The sequence below is a fragment of the Cryptotermes secundus genome, unplaced genomic scaffold, assembly GCF_002891405.2.
Source record: "Cryptotermes secundus unplaced genomic scaffold, Csec_1.0 scaffold680, whole genome shotgun sequence".
NCBI classification, from domain to species: domain Eukaryota; kingdom Metazoa; phylum Arthropoda; class Insecta; order Blattodea; family Kalotermitidae; genus Cryptotermes; species Cryptotermes secundus.
In genome coordinates, this window is record NW_019731231.1 from 60,989 (window position 1) to 83,548 (window position 22,560).

Genomic DNA, 22,560 nt, shown 5'->3' on the forward strand with positions numbered 1-22,560 from the left:
CTTCATCTTGTGGAATGAATCAACCTGGAATGCGAATTCGATTTGCAGGAAAAAAAAAATCAAAATAATTAGTTTATTATTCATGATACATATCTAATTCTTTTTTACTAGAAAGCTCTCTGGAGACATTTGTTTTTGCCGACGCTTCGAAATTTGATGAAAATGCGACACAGCATTATCATTAAATAAATTTGTAGAGCGCATAGCCACTGCCTTATTAAGGTGATGCTTCTCAATGTACGATGCAACAGTTTCCCATGCTTTCAGCATTTCTCATATTGCGCCAGAAGATTGTTGCTTTGCTGTTACCTCCACTGACAAACTCTCCTCCACAACTTCTTGCTGTGAAACACAATGCAACTCCAAATCGTGCAAATCGTTGATGTAGGCCGATTGTATGTGCGTGCTAGATCAGCCACGCTCACACCTCGTTCTCGCTTTTCAATGATTTTGTGTTTCATTTCTACGGTTATTTTTATTCTCTTATGGCTGTCTTTTTGTGGCTTTTTCTTCGGGGACATTTTTACAAGGGTTATTAAACTTTGCACAAAAAAAAATCACAAATAGTATGTCTGAGCACAAGTTTGGAAAAATGTGTGATCACAAGCGACACTAAGATGCTAGCAGAACAAGTGCTAAACACAGACTGATGTAGCAAGTGCACAATCTGGGACTTCCCCTCTCGTCACTCATTATGTGAAACATCGCTCGTTAAGCGAGTCATTTTTTTTACAATTTGTTTTGTTCATTATGTGAATTACTCATTATAAGAGGTGCTCGTTAAGCGAGGTTCTACTATATATCACTAATCTCAACCTGACTGGTCCCATTAGCATTTTAAGGAGGGGTTGATAGTTGCCTCAATCCACATAAACTGTACTTTGAAGCAGAAGGAGTATATTAATTTTATGCATTATCCTAAATAGTTGCCATTGCAAAATGTATCATGGTTCTTTTGCATCTAATTTTAATATCAGAAATGTATGTTCTATTCTATTTTTATAAGAATAATTTCATTATGTAAGTGCAGAATTTAAGTACAGAATACTTAAGAAACAATACTTGATAATCATATGACTGTAAACACTACATTACTTGTATGTGATCTCTCTGTAGAGTCTGAGTTAGATACAGGACTTCTGCACATGTTTAACATGGAGGCTATGGTATTACTTCACTTTCTGTGGAATTCAAAGTGTTGTAAGGGTAGGACTGATGGATATGAAGCATGACAGCTTATAATATGCCTTGTGAAATAGTTACATTATGACTAACAACGTGCAAGGCTTGCAGATGTCAATGATGCCGCTAGCTTCCATGACAGAAATATTGCACATTTTAAGCACCAGCATTGCACCTCGGTTTTCAATGAATCTGCACAAATATATGTTGAACATACTGCATGGCAGAATAATACTGGATATCAAGAATGAAAGTTTGAAGTATATAACCTTTAATTTTCAGGTTATGTATTGTAATATTAATTTTTTGCAGCTAACCCTTTTGCCTTGAATTGTGTGTGATAGTTGTAACAGAAATATTGAAGCCTTCAGCTATGTACAAATGCAATCATTCAGCAGTTTCCATGAATTAGACAAAGTAAAGAGAATGGAAGAGAACAGTCTTCTGTAACATTTGTAACTTTATTTCGTCGCTAGGTAGGCCTGTTACTTGTGCAAGAACTTTCTAATTAATTAAAATTATATCCTGTGCCAGTGAACTCCAAATATAAGTAACCATACTGGAAGAAAAAACAAATTCTATGAGCTCAGGAAAAAATATGAGGGATAGCAGACCTTGCCATGTTACTTTTGAAACAAACATTATGTTATAACTTCAAAAGAGTATATAAATTACATACTACCTTTTGAAGAAAATGCTTAACATAACGATACCTTACATGCTACTTCATCAAACACAAGCTGCGGGTTTGAGAATCGAATATTCTACACAGCTTCTTCCAACAAAAAACATGTTCTTCTGGAAGACATGAGTATCAAATGAGGTATATCATTTACGACTGAAAGTATTAGTTCCACTGACTCCTCAAGTTAAAACACATTCTAGAACTAGNGTCTCATGAATTGGTGAGCGTAACTTAAAAAGGTGAAGATGAAGAAAATGGAGAAGAAATGATATGCATAATATACACAAATAGCACTTTCACTCATTAAGAATGACAAGACTAATATCAGTTGAGACCCCATGATTTCAATTACAACAGTTAATGAACAAAACCACATAGAAAAAAAAACAGCTGGATAAATTTAAATACCAGGTGAAATATTTACTGGCTTTATGACATACATAAAAATCCTTTAAATGTAATTGAAATTTTCATAGCTAAATGAATGACGAACAATTTTCTCTATGCACACCTGAATAACCTATGCTGGATAATATTCCATAACTTCAAGCAATGCATTCTGTTACCTGTTATGAAAATATCAAATACATAAGATCCACATAACAGAACTGTTCAATGGCACAAGCATCCATTATTGGACAAATAAATAATGATATAATAAGTCCACTTATAAGTGAACTTTCTTAACTATTTAAAACATTATACATATAGAAATACCACCCACAGTAACTCTGTCCTTAATAAAATTACATGTGTTCACATAAGAAGAGATACTTAATTTGTATCTTTTTTAAACGAGTTAAATTAGGAATTTCAGGCTTCTTCACAAGAAACAAATCAAAGTCCATACATAAAAAGACACTAAACTGAATTTACCCCTACAAGATTCATCATAGCCTGTTTCTTGATTGAAGTTGTAAAAGAAAGAGGATAAACTGGATTACAACTTCTACTAGGAATAAAACTAGTTTTACTAGTTCTAGAATGTGTTTTAACTTGAGGAGTCAGTGGAACTAATACTTTCAGTCGTAAATGATATACCTCATTTGATACTCATGTCTTCCAGAAGAACATGTTTTTTGTTGGAAGAAGCTGTGTAGAATATTCGATTCTCAAACCCAGCAGCTTGTGTTTGATGAAGTAGCATGTAAGGTATCGTTATGTTAAGCATTTTCTTCAAAAGGTAGTATGTAATTTATATACTCTTTTGAAGTTATAACATAATGTTTGTTTCAAAAGTAACATGGCAAGGTCTGCTATCCCTCATATTTTTTCTTGAGTTCATAAAATTTGTGTTTTCTTCCAGTATGGTTACTTATATTTGGAGTTCACTGGCACAGGATATAATTTTTGCAAGCATAATAGATTATCTCATTGTGACATGCATAGTAGTCTTCTAAACTATACAGTTTTCATTTTTTAAGTTGTCCTACAGAATCCAAATGGAAAAGTATCTTAAGAAATTATACTGAAAATTTCTTCAATAATTTTGTCATTTGGCAGGTAGCGCAATTTAACGTAACAGTTTAAATCCAAATGAGGATAAAATGTAAAAAATATTAGGCAACTTGTCCACAAAATGAGTAAATTTTTTCACACATTTGAGACTAAATGGTGATATAAAAAAATGAAAATATGGCAGAGAAGGATTTTTTGGCCTTAGATTAATTAGTATGCCTTATAATGTTTCTTTCTGGATTTTTCTTTCAGTTTCATTCAGTTGCCAAGAGTTTGTATTTAAAAGGACATGATATTGTTTTGTTACACAAACAAACATGTCTGTGCACACAAGGATATCATTATATGATGCTGCCATGCCAGTGTAAGGTTGTCAGAGGTTTCCCCACTAAATACAGTTGAGAAACTGTGAGTCATTCTTCTTACTAGTAGCAGCAAACTACAAGTATTTCTTGTAACTGGTTGTTCTTACCTTAAATAACAACAGATATTCAAGATGACATTTTTCTGCTTGCAGGACGCTTTGCATCTCAGTAACACATTTCAAAATACTCAAGTTCTTGGTAAACATTCAGAATCACTCATTAAATATTGTCCTCTGATTCTTGTACCATGTGTAGGTTGTTGGCATAATCCTTGTGTTCCAGCATCTCCATAGGTTTAAGTCTGGTAAATGCTTATGCCACTGACTAGTAACCTGGTTACCAACTACTTCTTTTAATTTTCCCATCAATTGTTTAGCCATTTGAGCTGTAACAGCATTGTCTTGTGTGAAGTAACTGTACATCTTTCCTTAGACTGTAGGTTCTTGTTAAAAAGGCCCATGTATTAAATTTACATAACATTCAGAATTTATGGTTTAAATAAGAGAGAGTTGCCTGATTCTTATCCTGGAGGTAATAGCGCACCAGACTCCAACCATAATGTTACAAAGAGGATATTTATAGCTATCTAAAGGCAGCCATGATTTGTCACAAAGAAACAGTACTGGGGTTTGCAGAAATGCCAGTATCAGGATTAGTGAGTCTCTGAACAGCAACTATCTTACGTGATTGCCGTTAAGTCTCATTGATGCGTGAGCAGATCCCAATGACACACCATATTGTGCAGCAAATCTCTTCAGAGATTTCTTGAATTTCTAAGGAAGCTCCAATTTCATCTGATTTTTCTACTGTCAGTACACCCATTTTTCTATTCTTATGCAACACTGATCCCATACTATGAAACTTGAAACTTTTTACCAGTCTCTGTGTTGTTAGCTTCCTAGGAACATTAACACCAGGAAATCTTTGGTTTTATCTGTGGCAGCATATTATATAGGATGATGTGTTGGCATAATTTTTTACTAAGAACACACACTGCTGAGTGCTATACACCTTATTTTCCATGCCAGTCCATTATAATGAAGAAACAAGAAACTTTCTAGTTTGTATTATCTTGTGTGTGACACTGCACAAAAATGAATGACATTTTTGCTTGTACCATACTAGTTTTGGCCAGCTTGCTTTCAAAGCACGTTTACAGCATCATAAATTGAAGATCCTTTACATGTATATTGTGAACTGTTCTTTGCAAGAGGTGCATGTAAGACATTTCCCTATATATACATCACAATTCTAAAGTATCTTCTCGAACACCCTGCCTTTTGAAGAGACATTTTAAATTAAATTATTATTTAAATATATGTTACTTACCCTCCATTACTCAGGGGCGGGAGGTTCCCCAAGAAGGCATAGTTCAATGGATGAAATGTTTGGACTAGTGGCAACATTGACATTGAACGGCCAGCGTCAGCGATCACTTAGTGATAGTGGTGCATCCAACAAGGACTCTTGCACCAATGGTAAGTGCAAGTATGAATTTACAGCAAATTTATAATAATTAGGAGGAGTGCGATGTATGAATATACCTACATCAGTGAAAATGATAGAAATAGAAATGCTTTAAATCTGCATGATTGAAGCTCTGTTGCGCATTTGTTTGGAGTCGTACTGTTTAGCTATGGTCATATAGCACTGTTTCTTATGTTGCAGGATAAATATGTTCTGCTTGTTCTGGCCAGTTGAAGTACTGTATTTATGTGCATATTAGATAATCCTTTTGAAATTGTGTAAATTATTTTTATTTGCTCAGTTCTAATGGTGAGTCCAGTTTTTCCCCCTGATGTATATAATATACTTCAGAAATAGCAATACAGTTCAACTCATGACTGATAGCGTTGCTGCTCATGCTAAAAATATTAGCCGGGTTTTAATACTGGTGACATTTTTTAGTGAATTGCTTTATTGTGTTTGCAGTTATAATATTACCCCTTTTTTCAGATTCTAAATTAGGGAAGAAATCCTATTCTCATATATGGTGCTTATACTATCTTTTAAACCTGTAATATGCTGCATTTATGTCTCAAGTATGAGAAAGTGGTGGTTAAAGATTAAAAATTGATGCATTCCATATTGAGAATGGATGGTTATAAAAAATATTGCAACATGTACATATTATAAATTCTGTATTTATATGTCATGGAAGTGATACAGATCTGTTACCTATAATTATTTATTTGTTCATTGCCTTTTGCCATTTTTGTGACTCACTTAAGTACTCTGTTTGAGACCAATTGTCCCTGACCCTCTTGTAATATTTTGTTTGCTTCTGTCTTGTTTTAGTATAGAGAAAGTGCCTTAAAATTACAGGTTTAGTGAAAGTAACATGAGACAAATGATTGTAGGAAAGGTATTTTTACAATTAAATACAATATCTGAAGTTGAACTTCATGAAAAAAATCACCTGGTGGCTCAGATGGTACAACTTTTATGTAATAGCTTTGGGGTTTAGTTTTGGTCAGGTGTGAGATAAGTAATTTTGTAATAGAACTGAAAAATATGTGTGTGTGCGTGCATGCGTGAGAGAGAGAACTGAATTTGACTGTTAGAAATGTCAATAAATTTCAGGTGATGCCTTGGGTTCAGGGCCAGAGCCTGACCTTCTCTCCGACACTCCACCAGTTCCACCTAGACGAAGGGAGAAGAAACGGCATACTCCTCCACGCCCTGTCAGTAATGGACTTCCTCCTACTCCAAAGGTCCATATGGGAGCTTGTTTCTCCAAGGTAAATTATGTTTGTGTTATGCAGTAAGATTTATGATTAACTCTCATTAATTCTCAGTGCCTGACAAATGGTGTTAATCTACAGATGGCCATAATTTGTGCATACTTTTACATGAAGGCTAAATAAAATGGATGGAAAAAGAACAACAGAACCACGTAAATATGTTTGTCAATCACAACAATTGTATACTTTTAATAAATAACTGATAGATTTAAAAATCAATTAGTTTTATTAAGATGTAATTTTGCTACATGTTTTGGCCTTTTATGACCATCATCAGGCATTTATAAACAGTAAAATATGTCCATGTTCATTACTAGACTGCGTGTTGCATTGGCTCAATTGCTAATAGTCATGTCATGTAAAAGTTTTTATATAGAATTACAGTGTTTGCATATGTTAAAATATTTGTCTAAAATTAGTAAAGCTTATTTAAAATTGTTATTTTCCTAAAAATTATCCTGCTAATATATAGGGGGTTGTTTTCTACAGACACGTTTACATGGTAGTGACATACACAACAGGATGCAAAGCATATGAATGAAGAAAGTTTCAGAAGTTTATAAGAGTTTTCTTGTTGAATTTTCAGTGTCCCTTTTCCAATAGTAATCTTGTATTTTAACTGGATAGTGGATGAATGGAAGGATTTTTTACATTTTTTATTTATTTATCTTTTATTTGATTTTTTCCAAGCAAGGTGCATGGTCTTGTGGTTAGAGTACTGGTTTCCTGCCTGAAAGACCTTGAGAGTTTGTCAGTGTTCAAGAAATTTATTATAGGTTGTTTTAGGATTCATCTAATTCTTTGCCGTTTATTCAATTTCATCATTAAATATTTGCAGAGCCCTTCTTGAGGAGCCGCCAATTCTGCAGCTACTCAAAAATTTCCCAGCATTTTATGGAACCCGAAGGTTCATTACCGTGTTAACAAGAGGCCTCCACCGGTCCCTATCCTGAGCCAGATCTATCCAATTCATACCATGCCATCCCATCCTATCTCTCTATGATCTATTTCAATATTGTCCCCCCACGTACATCTTGGTCTTCCTAATGGTCTCTTTCCTTATGGCTTTGCAACCAATATCCTATATGCATTCCTCTTCGCCCCCATTCATGCAAAATGCCCTGCCCATCTCATCCTCCTTGAATTGATCATTCTAATTATACTTGGAGAAGAGTACAAGTTATGAAGCTCCTCATTATTCCTTTTTCTCCAACCTCCTGTCACTTCATCTCTCTTGGGTCTAAACATTCTCCTCAACACCCTGTTCTCAAACACCCTCAGTCTATGTTCCTCCCTTAATGTCAGAGACCAAGTTTCACACCCATACAGAACCACAGGCAAAATTATAGTTTTGTATATTCTAATTTTTATGTTTTTGGACAACAGAAGAGAATACAAAAGGTTCTTGACTGAATGGTAGCAAGCATAATCAGGAACTTTCAGTACTAAAAATTTTAGAATAGATTGTCTTAAGTTCTGACATCAGCCTAAGCTAGGATACATATGATGGCATGTTGAGAAGCAAAGAAATATCAGAATGATATTCTTGACTATTGGAATCATCATTAAAACATTTTAGGCAGTAAGCTGAATTGTCCAGTGGTCCATAGTAGGATGCCTACACAAAATGGATATATAATCTCCAATGAAAATGCAGTTTTAGATATGGATATTAACAGCAAAATTTGTACTGTTAGATATACAGAATGAATACTGATAAGCATAATGATTTCCGGCTAGACTGCTGTTCTGTTCAATATTGTATGAAGTAATGCACACAGCTAGCTTAGAAACAATCCATGTTAAAGTCTAACAGTACTGAGCTGGTTGGAGTAGTAGTAATATCACTGAATTTTTAAGGATTTCTGTCATTTGTTCCAGGTGAATGTTGGGATAATGCATTGAAATCACTCACAATCACTTCCTCCTCAATCCATTACAGTTCATCATACATGATTGTCCTGTCATCACATTTGACATTACATAATCCTGCAGTTGATGTAGCATTGAAGTGAGCATTTACTGGTATATGATACTCATCAGGTGTTTAATGGGTGTCCTCTCCGTATACACTGCACTGCAAGCTGGATCCATCCGGACACAAGAGACCAACATATTCTCATAGGTGCTGAAGAGGGCATCTACAATCTCAACCTCAATGAACTTCATGAAACTGCCATAGATCAACTGTATCCGCGCAGAACGATATGGATGTATGTCATTAAGGATGTCCTGATGTCATTATCAGGTTAGTGTGTTCCGTCTAGATGCCTGTTGTAGGAGTTCTTGACTGCTTTGCAGGCAGCTGGGATGTAAGCATGTTTCTAGGAGGTAAATGTTTACTCCATTAGAGAACTTTTAAATTATCTGTTATAAGAATGATGTATGACATAATGCTAAAGAAATATATACAGCAAAATAACACCAACAAATGAACTTCATACTCCACATATTGTTATGGTTGTTAAAAGTGAACTAGAAGTTAGTAAAACTTGAGACTCTTTCGCCGTGTCCTAACCACATCCTACTTCAGCATCGATGGCCAGTTCTACGAACAGACTGACGGTGTAGCCATGGGCTCTCAACTATCCCCTGTCATCGCTAACTTCTACATGAAGGACTTTGAGGAGAGGGCGCTTGACTTGGCTCCACACAAGCCCCTATGCTGGTTTCGATATGTGGACGACACCTTCGTCATCTGGCCCCACGGACCTGAAAAACTGAAGGGTTTCCTGAACCACTTAAACAGTATTAACCCATGCGTTCAGCTCACCATGGAAACCGAAAGTGAAGGCCACCTTCCCTTCTTAGACATAGATATTTACAGGAGACCCAACGGCTCTCTAGGCCATAGAGTATACCGCAAACCCACACACACCAACCTCTATGTCAGTGCCAAGTCCCATCATCACCCTTCCAGCAAACAGGCAGCTCTTTCCACACTCGTACACAGGGCCAGAGCTCTGTGCGATCAAGACAGCCTACGTGCGGAGTTGGAGTACCTGAAGGACATCTTCAGACAGAATGGTTATAACGACCGGCAGATCCACAGGGCCCTCAACCGCCATCCCAACTACAATCAACTGATGACCGCAGAGACACTGTGGCGTTCTTGCCCTTTGTCGGGACTGTATTCAACAGGATCAGCAGAGTGCTGTCCCGGCACAACATCAAATCAGTTGGCCTGCCCCCTAAGAAAATATCTAATTTCCTCCAGCCTGTCAAGGATCACCTGGGACTGAGGACACCGGGAATTTACAGAATCCCCTGCCAGTGCGGCAAGGTCTACATTGGGCAAACGGGCCGATCTGTGGACACCAGGTTGAAAGAACATCAACGGCATTTACGCCTAGAACATCCGGACAAGTCAGCCGTAGTTGAACACAGCATCGAGCTAGACCACCGTATCCAGTTTCACAAAACCGACATAATCACCTGTAAGAGCCGTTACCTGGATTGCATAATCATGGAGGCCATTGAGATCGAGCTCCATCCGAATAACATGAACAAGGAAACAGGGTTTTGTCTCGGCAAGTCATGGAAGCCTCTCATCTCTTCCCTCAAGAGAAATCCACCAACTCACCCCAACTCTTCTTCATGTCATTGACGTCAGTAACCTGTCCCCAGCCAACCGGTTCTTCTTGTCTAACCGCAAGCTCCGTGCCATCGACCTCCAAGATGCCTGTATTCACCGCCCATTCCCTCCCCCTTCACCCCCTGACCATATATTTCTGTAGCCTTAATCGCTCTTCACTGTTCCCAATGGTCCCCTCTCCCCTAACCACCACCCCTGCCTACTTCCTATATAAAGGAGCACCTTTCACTTTCTAATCATTACAGCTACTGCTCTCTGTATTCGCTACACAGTTCACCTGCCCTGAAGATGGAGGCGATATGTTCCTCCGAAATGTTGGCTGAAACAAAGAATACACGGCGCCAGACCCCAGAAGACGACTTTCTTCATAGTAATCGCTGTGAAAGCCTCAAAACTTACATAGAAGTTAGTAAGTTATGCTTTCTGTAGCCAGGCTTTTTAAGAACATGAATTTTAATTTCAATGCACACGGACTAAAATCTCCTCCATTTTATTCAGAAACTTTTATTTTCCCATTTTCTGTTTAAAACCTGAAGATTAACTCATCAAAAACAATAATTTTACTTCTTGTTTTTTATGGACATGAAACTTGGTCCCTTCCTTAAGCAAAGAACATAAATTGAGGTTTAAGAATAGGGATGAGGAGAACAGGAGAAAGGAAGGAAGTGGAATATGGAGAACTTTACATGTGAGGAGCATCTGATATGCACTGACCTTTTATATATTGTTGTCATCACATCAAGGAGGTTAAGGAGGATAGGACATGTATCATACATGAGAGAGATAATAAATGCATATGGCTTTTTCTTCTGGAAGATACCACTCAAGAGACCTGAACATAGATGAAAAAATAACATTAAAATATTTCTTGAAAGAAGACAGTGTGAAGATGTGGATTGAATTCAGCTGACTCAGGATAGTATCCCATAGCAGACTTGTGAACTTGGTAATGATTCTTCAGTCTGTAAAAGGCGGGTAATATTTTGATCATCTGAGTTAATATCAGCTTCTCAAGAATGCCTCTGTCCATTTGGTCAGTTATTGGGTCATCATGAAATCAGACTGTGTTAATAATATTTCAGCAAATATGATGTGTTTTCAGCATAGGCATGGAGGCAAAAGTCATAGTAGTATGTAGTAGTTTATAGTATGGTATCATATTAATATCTGTTATACCTGAGCAAAGAAAAGTATAAGAAAGTTGCACATGGAAACAGACCATAGTGGATAGGCCTGATATAGATTGGGAGTTGGAAGAGCAAGACTTGGAATGTATTGCAGTGTACTAGGTCCAAGTAGCTTCTTCTGTAATTATAGTAGTTAATTAATGAAAGAGAGTAAATGGACTTTAGATTTTATATTGTAACGTGTTTTGGGTACTGAAAACGCCGTAGAGATTGTTAATTGGTTTATTCAACAACCTACAAATCTCGGCTACAATTAATTATAACACAGTTGAGGGGTTTCACACTTTATAACCCTATTTGCAAATCAAATCACTCTATCTTCAGTAGGCTACACATTAATTACGATACGGGAGCTATTCAAGGGTCCCTATATCACATACTCACTGTCATCGGCGGCTGCTATATTTCACAGCGCCACTCCTTAACACACACTAACTCGTTCGCTGCTGACTGGAGAACTCACTTTGGCGGTTGATACACTTTAACTGACTTCAAATGCACTCGGCGACGGCCACATTTCAACTCTACTCTGTAGGCAGTGTGGTTCACTTATATAGTTGCAGCGCTTGCCTGTTACGCAATCAGTACCGCTGTTGGCTGTTACCCGTGTCACAGATGCATTGCATGTTACGTCACCGTGGAGGGGGGGGGGCGGAGTATTGACTCATCCGCCACGTCACTGCTGGGTAAGGAGGGGTTGTCCTCCATTGTGCAACATGTCACAATATAATTGTGCTTAGTAATTTGAAGTTATGCTAGGTCTGTCATTTGAACTTTTCCTGCATGTTTTCTTTATTGGATTAGGCAGTGTGATAGTGTGTTCAGATCCTGCACAAGCAGTCTTATGATTGGCTCTAGCTTGCGTTCAGGATCCAGAATCTTCAAACAGTACACCATTAATAATGTGTTCTGATTACAGGTAAAACACCCCAGCTGTACCGACACGACTTACTGGCATTGCAAAGCAAGCAGACACACAGGTTCTCACTTCATATGAATAAAATTCCAGAGAGACTAGTACCCCGGAAATTTGCACTCACTACCAAAGTCCCTGACACTAAAGGATGTACAAAGTGTTGTGTTGGTAGAAATCCTTACAATGGTTACAAGTACCTATGTGGGGCTATGCCATCTGGAATTTTCCTTATGCAGTGGTATGATCCTCTCAACAAATTTATGCTTCTAAAGGTAGGTAATTCTCTGAATGTATCATACTACAGTACCACCAGATTTGATGATCTCTGGTCCTGCTTACATATGATGTAGTGTGCCCCAATGTGGGCCCAAGTTGTAGAGTACATCTAGGAACAACATGGCAGTGGAACAGAATTTACAAATGAAACATCAAGCTCCCAGTGTGCCTGGCAAATACATTGCTGTATCAAAGTGGACAGCACTAAGTGTTTCATTACTGAAGACGCCGTTCGGATTGTTAATTGGTTTATTTAAGAACCTACAAATCACGGCTACAATTAATTATAACAATATTGCGGGGTTTCACAATTTATAACCCTATTCACAAATCAAATCATGCTATTGTCAGTAGACTACACGTTTCACAGTACGGGAGCTATACAAGTGTCACTGTGTTACACACTCCCAATTAATTCTCAGTTATCACAAACTGTCACTGATTATCACACTTTTACTGCTGACTGGAGAACTGTCTTCGGCCACTGATACACTTTAACTGACTCGTAGGCTTGCTCGGAACTAACTGTGAATAGTCTTCGCTGCTCCGTATCTAGCCTCGTTCCGGACAACTCAGAAAACAGCCACGTAATAGGCACCATTGTTGTCTGGTGCCGTGTTGCTAGCAACGCTGTCCTGAGTTGTTTACTGCTGCCTAGCAACCGCGGTATCCCTTGGTGACATCACCACTGTTGACTCGCGTTGCATAGCTACCAGCGTGCTGGGACTCGGCTCGCTTCGGCTCCGGTCCGGCGGAGGGGGGGGGGCGTCCAGCTAGCGCGACACATCACAGTATCATGAATCCCCAGTGGGACTGTAGTTCTGATCCTGTTACAGCAGTGTCAAACTGCGTAGTTCAGTGGGTTCTCGTAGTCAGGTTCAAAAATATGGGTTACCCACTTGCTTGATGCAAGTTAATTTTGTGTTCTGGTGAGAAGAGAGCTTCACAAAGGCATTTTATTAACAGATTTGGGAGTGGTTTTATTTATGTTTTTTAAATAGATGTTGGTATGTTGGAAGTATATTTTCAGTACTTTTCTCTTACATCAGTCATCAGATGGACAAATAAGTGAAAGCTGTTCTAAATGCATACACAGAGATAAACAAGATTCAGAAAGGTGCAAGTGATATGAAAGTGCATACAGATTTCACACGTATCCTTTGAACTTTGGCACTCTGAATACTCTGGCCGTTCCAGTATGTTAACATTATTAATTTAAATTTTTATTTTAGTTCTTATATAGCCATGCAGTAATGTGAAGGTGTTTGGTGTTGTAATACTATAGTTCTAGTGTTGGCCATATTTATCTGGTGATATATATTGTTCATAAGTTGGTACCACACCCACTGCTACTTTCTTTCTGTGTGTACCTTTGGTATCTTGTAATGTTCATTCAGTCTTCAGTAAACGTTAGATTTGGACGAAGGCGTTTCATTTCTTATCCGTTTTTACCTCGATGATCCAATGTGATTTCACAAAGGAAACAACATTTGGAATGTCATTAGCATGTGTTTCAGTCTTTTTAAAGTCTTCATTGTAAATTACACATAAAGCATACTGACTTTTAGTAATACTGTCGTATGACATGAATGTTCCCCTCAAAAACGTTGTTTAGGAGCGTAGATATATTTCCTATAGCTCAGAAGACAAATACTGTAATTACTGATTACTGTCATCATACTTAACTACTGCTTACTACAGTTCTACTTTTCAGTAGTTGCTCATGTCATTCCCACCTCACAAGTTCGTGAGCGTGCCGCTTTTTATTACCAGTTGTGGGAAATTAAAAAATACATGAGTTAAGTGGCTTTCTATACCAGAACATTCAAAATAAATTTAATCAAAATACATCCCGTGATTTCCTGGTTGAAACCCGTGGACAGGCAGATATGATTTTCCCCCCTATGTGCATTCTTTTTATGCAAAAAATGAATAGTAAGCAAGTGATAGTACTTATAAAACAATTAATTATGTTTCTCTTTTGACATGATATTGTTATTAATTATTTTTGTGAGGGGAACTGTCTTTATGGTCCACTGATGTATAAAGTAATTATTATTTTCCTGATTCTTGAGAGATTAAAAATTAATAACTATAAGAATAATAATGACTACATTTTTCATAGGCCATGGAGTGACAGATTTACTTTTAGTTTGGCAAGCAAAACTTCAGATAATATTTAGGCCCCTCCTAAACTTATTTTAAGAACCAGTAATTCAGTTTTGTTATTATTTTGATTCTAACAACATACCTCATTTAACTGCTTTATGAAACTGAGTTGAAATAGACACATTTTCACTTTCTTATATATTCACAGTTATGAAAATATTTAGCAGCATATAAAATGGGGTGATGAAATATTATCTCAGGAATTTAAAATCATGATGATTTCACTCTGTATTTCGAAAAATTTGTTGTTCAGATAAGAATTGAAGTTCTGCAACTTTCATATTATATTTTTTACAGCATTTTGAATGCATTCTGCCGACACCGCTATCAGTATTTGAGATGATCATCACCCCCGAAATGGAGTATCCTATGGTGTGTGTTAGTGTCAAGCAGGCCTACGAACAAAACAGGTTGAAGCTTGACCTGATGAACATGAATTCGGGTGCCAGTTGGTTTCATAGTGATGAACTGGAAGACATGGATGGAACAGGTTTGTTGAACTATGTGATTTATATTAGACGTAAGGAATTTTATCCTGTCATGAATGTAACTGGAACACCTAAATTTCCAACACATACATTTTTTTTTTTTTGTATTATATGTTCTCTTATTCACATGAAGAAGTAATATATATGTACCTGTATTTAATTGAAGAGTATTTGTAAGATCATAAATATAAATTTTCTGCACAGCATGTTGTAACATTATATTGTAAGAATGTTGTGTGTGAGTGGGTCTGTATGTTTGTATATGTAGGCATGCTAGATAGATACTTAATGAATAGAGCTCTAAGAAGTATTGATGTTATGTGTGCATTGGTGCTTAAAAGCTGTACTTGACTGATCTAGTCTTCTGTCTTACCTCTGCTGTCCATGATTTATTTTATCCGTCTTCCAGTGCATACACTCATCTATCCCCTCTTCTCACTCTCACTACATGTTTCGGCACAAATGTGCCATCTTCAGGTGCTGATCCAATCCACGACNCAACAGGACACTAAAATATAACATTACCTCTGCTGTATATGAATTTTTGCTTGCACACATGTAGTACCTTAAAGTACAGTAATTGTTTTCATTTACAGCTACAGTTATACCTCGACGAGAAAACATTAATGTCATTAGTGTGTCACAACTGGAGAAAGATGCCATCTTAGTTTGCTATGACAGTAAGTCTTACAATAATCAGTTTTATAATGATTTATTTAAACTCTGTTTAAGTTCAGTGTAAGTCAGAAGCTAAAAGGATGGGTCCCTTGAATTTGTTTTATTGAGTCTTTCCCTCATGAATGTGCATTAGAAGATTAAGGAATTTGTCTTGTTAGACGAGACTTTTACATTATATGTGTATCTGTTTCATAACTTTTTTCAGCATTTTCAGTTTGTATATACAGTGAGGTTTTGATATGGTATATGTAACTATAACAAAATTTCAGTAATTTGAAATACCTGTGATACATGTGGTTATGGTTACTGTCTTTCATGACAGTAAAGGTTATATTATGGGCACCTTGACTTTAAAACATTCTGTATAGAAACACTGATGATATTAGATAGATATATATTGGTTTTGTAACCTCATATGACATATTTTATAAGACATGCTTGAAGATGTGAAGTTATGTGAAATTCCATTCCCACAACACCAACTAGGTTTTGCTGCCAAACTCCTATCACTGTTAAATGCTCTTTCTCTTCTACCAAAATGAAATATACAAGAGTATTCTGTTGACTCTCTTGAAAAAAAGATATAATGAATATTAAGTATGATTCCAGGTTGTAAAATGTATACTTCAGCTCGTTTTTGTTGTTTTCCAGATATGGTTAAAATTGTGACACTTCAAGGGAGACCAAAATCTAACAGAAAACAGTTACCGCAGCTAAATTTTGATTTTACAGTGGAATCAATTGGTAAGTTGGACTCTTCTATAGTATCAGTGTAACAGCTTTAATTGGAAGAACCACACAGTTATGTTTTCAGGATACGACCCTTTACAGTCATAGCAGCATCAGGTTTTACTTTAGCTAGGATATAAGGATTTTAAGGTTGGATCATTCAGTTTACAGCCACATATTTGAGCCTAAACTTATTATAAATTATGATAAATATTCTCTTGAAAGTTTTGAACAAACATTACAGGACTCATGTTCCTTGAGATTCATTGGTGTGTGATAGCATTGCAAGTATAGCCTTTGGTGCGCACATTATTGGTTGATTCATGTCCACATGCATGTTTTTATAGCCGCTGTCTCCACAAGCAAAAGCATTGAGTCTATGTGACCAATTTCAGTAAATCACAGTATTACATACCTGTACTAAATTTTGTATGTAATGGCCTAAACTATCTTCTCCATTTATCTAGTGAGTCTTTCAATATATTTTTCGTAAAATTTTATACAGTGGAATCGAAATTTAATATTCCTCAATTTAGGGGTTTCTCACATTTCAGTGTTTGCAAGTCAATAATGTCAGTGTTAAATTTCCTCCATTTAAGATTTTCCTCAGTTTACTCTTTAGAACCACTGTTCCCCAAAAAAAATTTGAATGAGGATTTCACTGTATGTTATGCTTACAGCAGAACTCCTGTTTAAGGTTTTAAGAGGGACCGGTAGATTTGAACGCTAAACATAGGAAAATTTTAAAATTGAGGAAATTTAGCAGTAAGGTTATTGACTGGAATCACATTTTACTTGTGGGTTCTCTTGCAAAATATTTGCGTGAGAGGAAATATCTTGAATGAAAGTCATAAGGATTCATAAAGTGCACATATTATGTTCTATACAGTATTTTGAACCATGTTAATTAATTTCAAGAAAATCTGTAGTATAACATATTCTGGTAGTGTGAACCATCAGAAGTGTTGACCAAGCTCCTGCAGTAGCCCTGTCATCTAGCTGATGTCACATCAATTAAGAACCTAGGGAGGACATAGATGTCATGTGTAAATGAAGTATTCCAAAGGCACATTTGCCTATGGTTTAAATTTATTGTGAGCAGAATATACCATTAAATATCAGTATTTTCATCTAGAATATGTGTAAGAACAGAAACATGGAAATTAAATGAGAGCCAGACTGCTCTGTCCTAATGTGGATGGTGATCTCATATGCATATAACAGTGTTGTTGAGCTTGTCATTGCTGTTGCAGATAGTGGTTCTGATCTTGATGCAACTAACTGTGATAATGATAACAGATCTGAAGTTAGTTGTAAAAGTAGTAAGTGTGGGAATCTTACGTGTTTGATTTCCATGCACTGGAACTGGTATGAAGAGAAGACATTATTTTTTAGTAATAGTAACGATATGCTGCCAATTGGTAAATAGTGTAAATAGTACTAAATGTACAGTCATTTTGAAATTGGGATTTTAAAGAATGGCATCCAAACCTTAGAGTCAGTGGTGTACATGCATTAGTTTGGGAGTTGCAATTTTCTTTTTGCTCTCTGTTTTTATGTACATGTACTTAAGTGATTATATTCTTTTAATGAAAATGTGCTTTTAATATTTGCTGTACTTCTTTCAAAATAATAGAATCCACATGTTAATATATGTTTCTGTTGCTTATTACTTTATACAAAACAAACTCCGTGGTTTTAGTCCACAAGCGAACTATACCGATTGAGCGACCACCACTTGTCAATGAAGTCAATGCCAACTTTAGTGGATAGAGGGTGTCGCGTGGTCAGCACAATGAATCCCCATGGCTGTTAATTTTGGTTTTCTATACCAGAGCCGCTATGTCCTTGAAGTAGCTCCTCAATTATCCTCACAAGGCTGAGTGGACCCCGTTCCAGACCCACTACTTCTCAGAAAATCTGGTAGCGCCGGGAATCGAGCCCGGACCTTTGGATCTCTAGTCAGGAACTCTGACCACTAGACCACAGAGGCTGGGAGAAATAGTGTATTGTTTGTTATAAAATCTACTTCAGTATGTTTGTCTTTAACAGTCTCAGAACATGACTGGTCATTTTTCCAGAATTACTTCACCATGTCCATATAACCCTCTAAAGCACTTTGTACTGTATGTATCCTGTTTTCACATTCAAATAATCTGCATTTTGCCCACATAGTGTACCCATGGGGTTTTCATGATTCTAAGAATAAACAGTGATTATTTCTTAAAGTAACATGACTGCTTGGTTTTTGTTATGGAAATGTATTGTGCATTCTGTACAGTAGGAACTGAAGTTTTTGATATTATATGATGAACTTTATGCTTCAAAGAGTTAAATGCAAAAGTAATTACATATACTGAACTGATATGTTTTCAGTCTGTCTGCCAGATAGTGTATTGGCATTTCACAAGCATGGTATGCAGGGTCGCGGTTTCAAGAATGGAGAAGTAACACAAGAAATAGTGGACCAAAGCAGAGTGTATAGGTTGCTTGGTTCAGACAAGTAAGTTGAAAGCGCATAGTGCCTATACTATAGTATAATAAAGTTAAGAATTGCAGTGTAGCCATGATAGAACAAGTGTGGTTTACAGTGAGAATTTACAGTGTAAATTTGCAAGCTCATTACCAAATAAATCATGGTAGTATGTCAGTGTAGCTGATCACAATGGTTGTGTGGTCTAGGGCATAAACTGTCTTTGCCCACTTGAACGCTGGGATTGTGGGTTTGAATCCCACTCGAGGCATGGATATCTGTGGACGTCTGTTCTGTGTTTGTGTTGTTCTCTGTATAGGTAGTGGCCTTGTGATGGGCTGATCCGCTGTCCAAGGAGTCCTACCCCCTGTGTATAGATTAAGAAACTGAAAAAGCGACCAAGGTCCACAAGGGCTGTAGAGCCATAGATAGATTAGTATGTCAGTGTCAAATGCAAATCTAGCCAAGATTTTTAGAAAAAAAAGGGGGAAATATCTAAAATTAAGTATCAATAGTAGAGAAACAAACAGTAAAAATTGATGTATCAGATATTTTTATAAAGACATACCATAAATGAATTTAAGAAGCTTATGCTGATACATAGTATAAAAATGTTGAGCACTAAAGCAATTTAAATATGGTGACATGGCCATGCAGTGTAACTTTTCAGTTTGATGTTGAATGCATGGCAGATTATGTTTTTTGTGTTTTATATATGTAGGGTTGTGGTGCTGGAGAGTCACCTGTGTCAAGAAGTAACTAGAGGAGGGACTTTGAATGAGGAGGGAGCAGACCTCTATATTCTGGCAGGGCATGAAGCAAGCTATTAAGTAAACTGTGGAGATGGTTGTGAGCCAGTTCTTCAAATTTTGAGTGGTATCTTACTGGCTGTGTATGAAGTGCACTACAAACAAAGGTTTGTTGGGAACACCTGCATGTGAACCAGTAACACAGAAACTGGTACATGCAACACGCTCGAGGTCGGATTAACATGATACTGGAACACAGCATTCAAATATCATGCCAGTTCATATCTGTTATATTAACACTATATCACGGTCCCAGAAATTAAGGATTTCCATTTTAATAAATAATTCATTGCCACATCAATGTAAGAAGATGTGGTTGGTTCTTCATATTTTGTGTGGGAGTTTTAGAATGTATGTTTAGATTTATTTGTATGTCTGTGTGTATGGTTCGTCTGTGTTTATGGCATGAGAGCAGTACATATAAAATTAACTGTACTGACAGTGCAACGTAGTAACATACTGATGACCTCAGATTAGATAGACTTATCAAATTTCTGTTATTTCCTGATTGATAAGAATATTAAATATGTCTAAAAATATTGTGTTACATTTTGAAGTTGTTGCCTTCACATTGCATGCTCTTGTAATAGCTCTGCTTGCTGCCTCACTGTTATTAAAAAATAATAATATATAAGAATGTTGAGCCAGGATAACGTGGTCTGTATAGTGACTGGTGAGGGGCTGGACAACGGGTTGGAGTTCGAGTCCTGGTAAGGTCAAGAATTTTCTCTTCACATCATCCAGACCGCCTCTGGGGTCCACCCATCCTATCCAATGGGTACTGTGGACTCTTTTCCTGGAGGGGTAAAGTGATAGAGACACGAAGCTGACCCCACACCCCCAGCTAGTCCTGAGGATAAGAGAATGTGGAGCTGTACATCCACTCTCCATATGCCTTCATGGCATAATGCTTATTAGTTAAGCACAGGGACAAGGACAACTTTACCTTACCTTTACCTTGTAAGAATGTAATAAGTGTTCCCAGTATCTGGCTTTGTGTTGTAACAAAATTCTCATCACATTTCTTGAGTAATTAAACTTATTCATACATCTGTGTTACAGGGGATGCTCTTATATGTTATTACCAGTATTGTAGTGCAGATTCTTTGTCAGAACATACAATGATTCATACAAAGAAATTTTCTGTGATTGTAGTACTTATGTTCTAAATCTTGTTTAATAATACAGTCTGTGTTCTTGGAAGCAGTTCAGGTAGTAGGGCAGCTGAAAGTTTCATCACACATGAATTAATTTTGAAGAGTAATGCCTGCATAATGAATGAGAAATCTCTACCTTTTTTAACCCAGTGACTTGTCTATATGGTTTCAGTTGAAGGCAGGAGAATTTTAATGCTGTAAGCCTTTCCCAGCCATTCACAGTAGCTGAGTGGTCTGAGGCATGCACTGCCTTTGCTCCCTTGGAAGCCTGGATCATGGGTTCAAATCCCACTCGGGGCATGGATATTTAGTGTTTGTGTGTGTTTTTCTCTGCTCGTGTACAGGTAGAGGCCTTGCAGCTAGCTGATCACGTGCCCAAGGAGTCCTACAAAGTGTCTTTAAGATCTAGTAAACCGAAGTGAAACGGATGGTTTCATGGAGGTAGGCCAAGGCCAAAATTGGGGCTGTAGCAACAAAGGAAGAAAAAACTTTCCCATTGTAAACACCCCTCTCCACAAGAGAGCTTGTTTCATGTACTTATCTTTTTTACCATTCATTTTGATGGAGAGGGAAGGAAATTGATTGTTAAAATAATTTTGATCTGTTAACTTGGTGTATAAATAAACTTACTACAAGTCTGTATGTGGGGGAGTAGTTTCTTTAAGCATAGTGTTAGATATCATGTACATGCTACGTCTTTGCTTTAGAAGAGCGATGATTTGAAAATAAAATGCAGCTATTACATGAGCATTCCAGAGATTCTGTAATGGCCCTACTTCTTACTTTGTATAAATCTATATATTTTTTTATTCCACTAAATTAGACCTGTATTACAGTTTTGGCATTTTGTTTCTTGGAATGTACCTTGTGTTGCCCATTGCTGTTAATCCGACCCTGAAAATACCTTATAAAAAGTTGTGAATAAGAAGCTTTATATTTTGCCAAAAAATATATAAATGTTATATATGTATATAAATATAGTTGTACATGATTACATCCACAGATTATACAGGATGCTCCTATGTGACACTGAATTTAATTTGTTACTGTTGAATTTGGCAATGTTCTGAATACTCCATTTCATTTTGTGTCATAATATTAACAACAAATGCAATTGTTTATAAAACTATGAAAAATTCAGAAGTTAAATTTAATTTTCCAGCAGTATATGTTTGAAATTTAATTTAATTTTATACGACTACTCGGTTCTTCTATACTTTCATCTCTGGAGGGGTTAATGAAGCAAGCAAAAATAAACTTAATGTAGTCTTAAACTTTATAATTTTGATAACACTGAGTTGTAAAAATCTTGTTGCAGGCAGAATTAAATTTGTAACCACATAGGATAATTTTGTATAAGTTAAAGCACTTTGTTTGCTGTAAAGTTTGTAGGAAATACAACAACACAGTACTGCTCACTTCCAGTACTTGAGCTACTTTTGACTGGTAAAAGTAAAACAGAAATTCCAAATTTGTTAAAGTGTATTTAGAAATATAACTCATTATAATGTGTTGAGTTTAAAATTAAAATACAATTTTAGGAATACTATATGTAGGGATACCAGTTTCCTATTTACATTTCAGTGACCAGAGTTGCATTTAATCTTCTGCTGATCAGTGTATGATATACAATAATAGTATTATATGGA

At 36.6% G+C, this 22,560-nt stretch overlaps 1 protein-coding gene across 8 annotated transcripts in view; it reads left to right on the forward strand.

Moving 5' to 3' along the window:
- LOC111866593 (mitogen-activated protein kinase kinase kinase kinase 5) overlaps positions 1-21,215 on the forward strand; it is a 74,606-nt gene extending 53,391 nt beyond the window's left edge. For 7 of the 8 annotated variants that reach the window (XM_023855695.2, XM_033752344.1, XM_023855694.2 and 4 more), the window contains 9 exons: positions 5,034-5,168; positions 6,274-6,431; positions 8,478-8,682; positions 12,136-12,404; positions 14,875-15,067; positions 15,662-15,745; positions 16,395-16,487; positions 18,849-18,975; positions 19,667-21,215. In XM_023855695.2, coding sequence (XP_023711463.1) covers positions 5,034-5,168; positions 6,274-6,431; positions 8,478-8,682; positions 12,136-12,404; positions 14,875-15,067; positions 15,662-15,745; positions 16,395-16,487; positions 18,849-18,975; positions 19,667-19,775 — 1,373 coding nt within the window. In that variant the 3' untranslated portion in view covers positions 19,776-21,215. The remainder of the gene's footprint in view (positions 1-5,033; positions 5,169-6,273; positions 6,432-8,477; positions 8,683-12,135; positions 12,405-14,874; positions 15,068-15,661; positions 15,746-16,394; positions 16,488-18,848; positions 18,976-19,666) is intronic. The other variant, XM_023855697.2, reaches the window with a different exon arrangement.
- Positions 21,216-22,560: the final 1,345 nt, after the last annotated feature.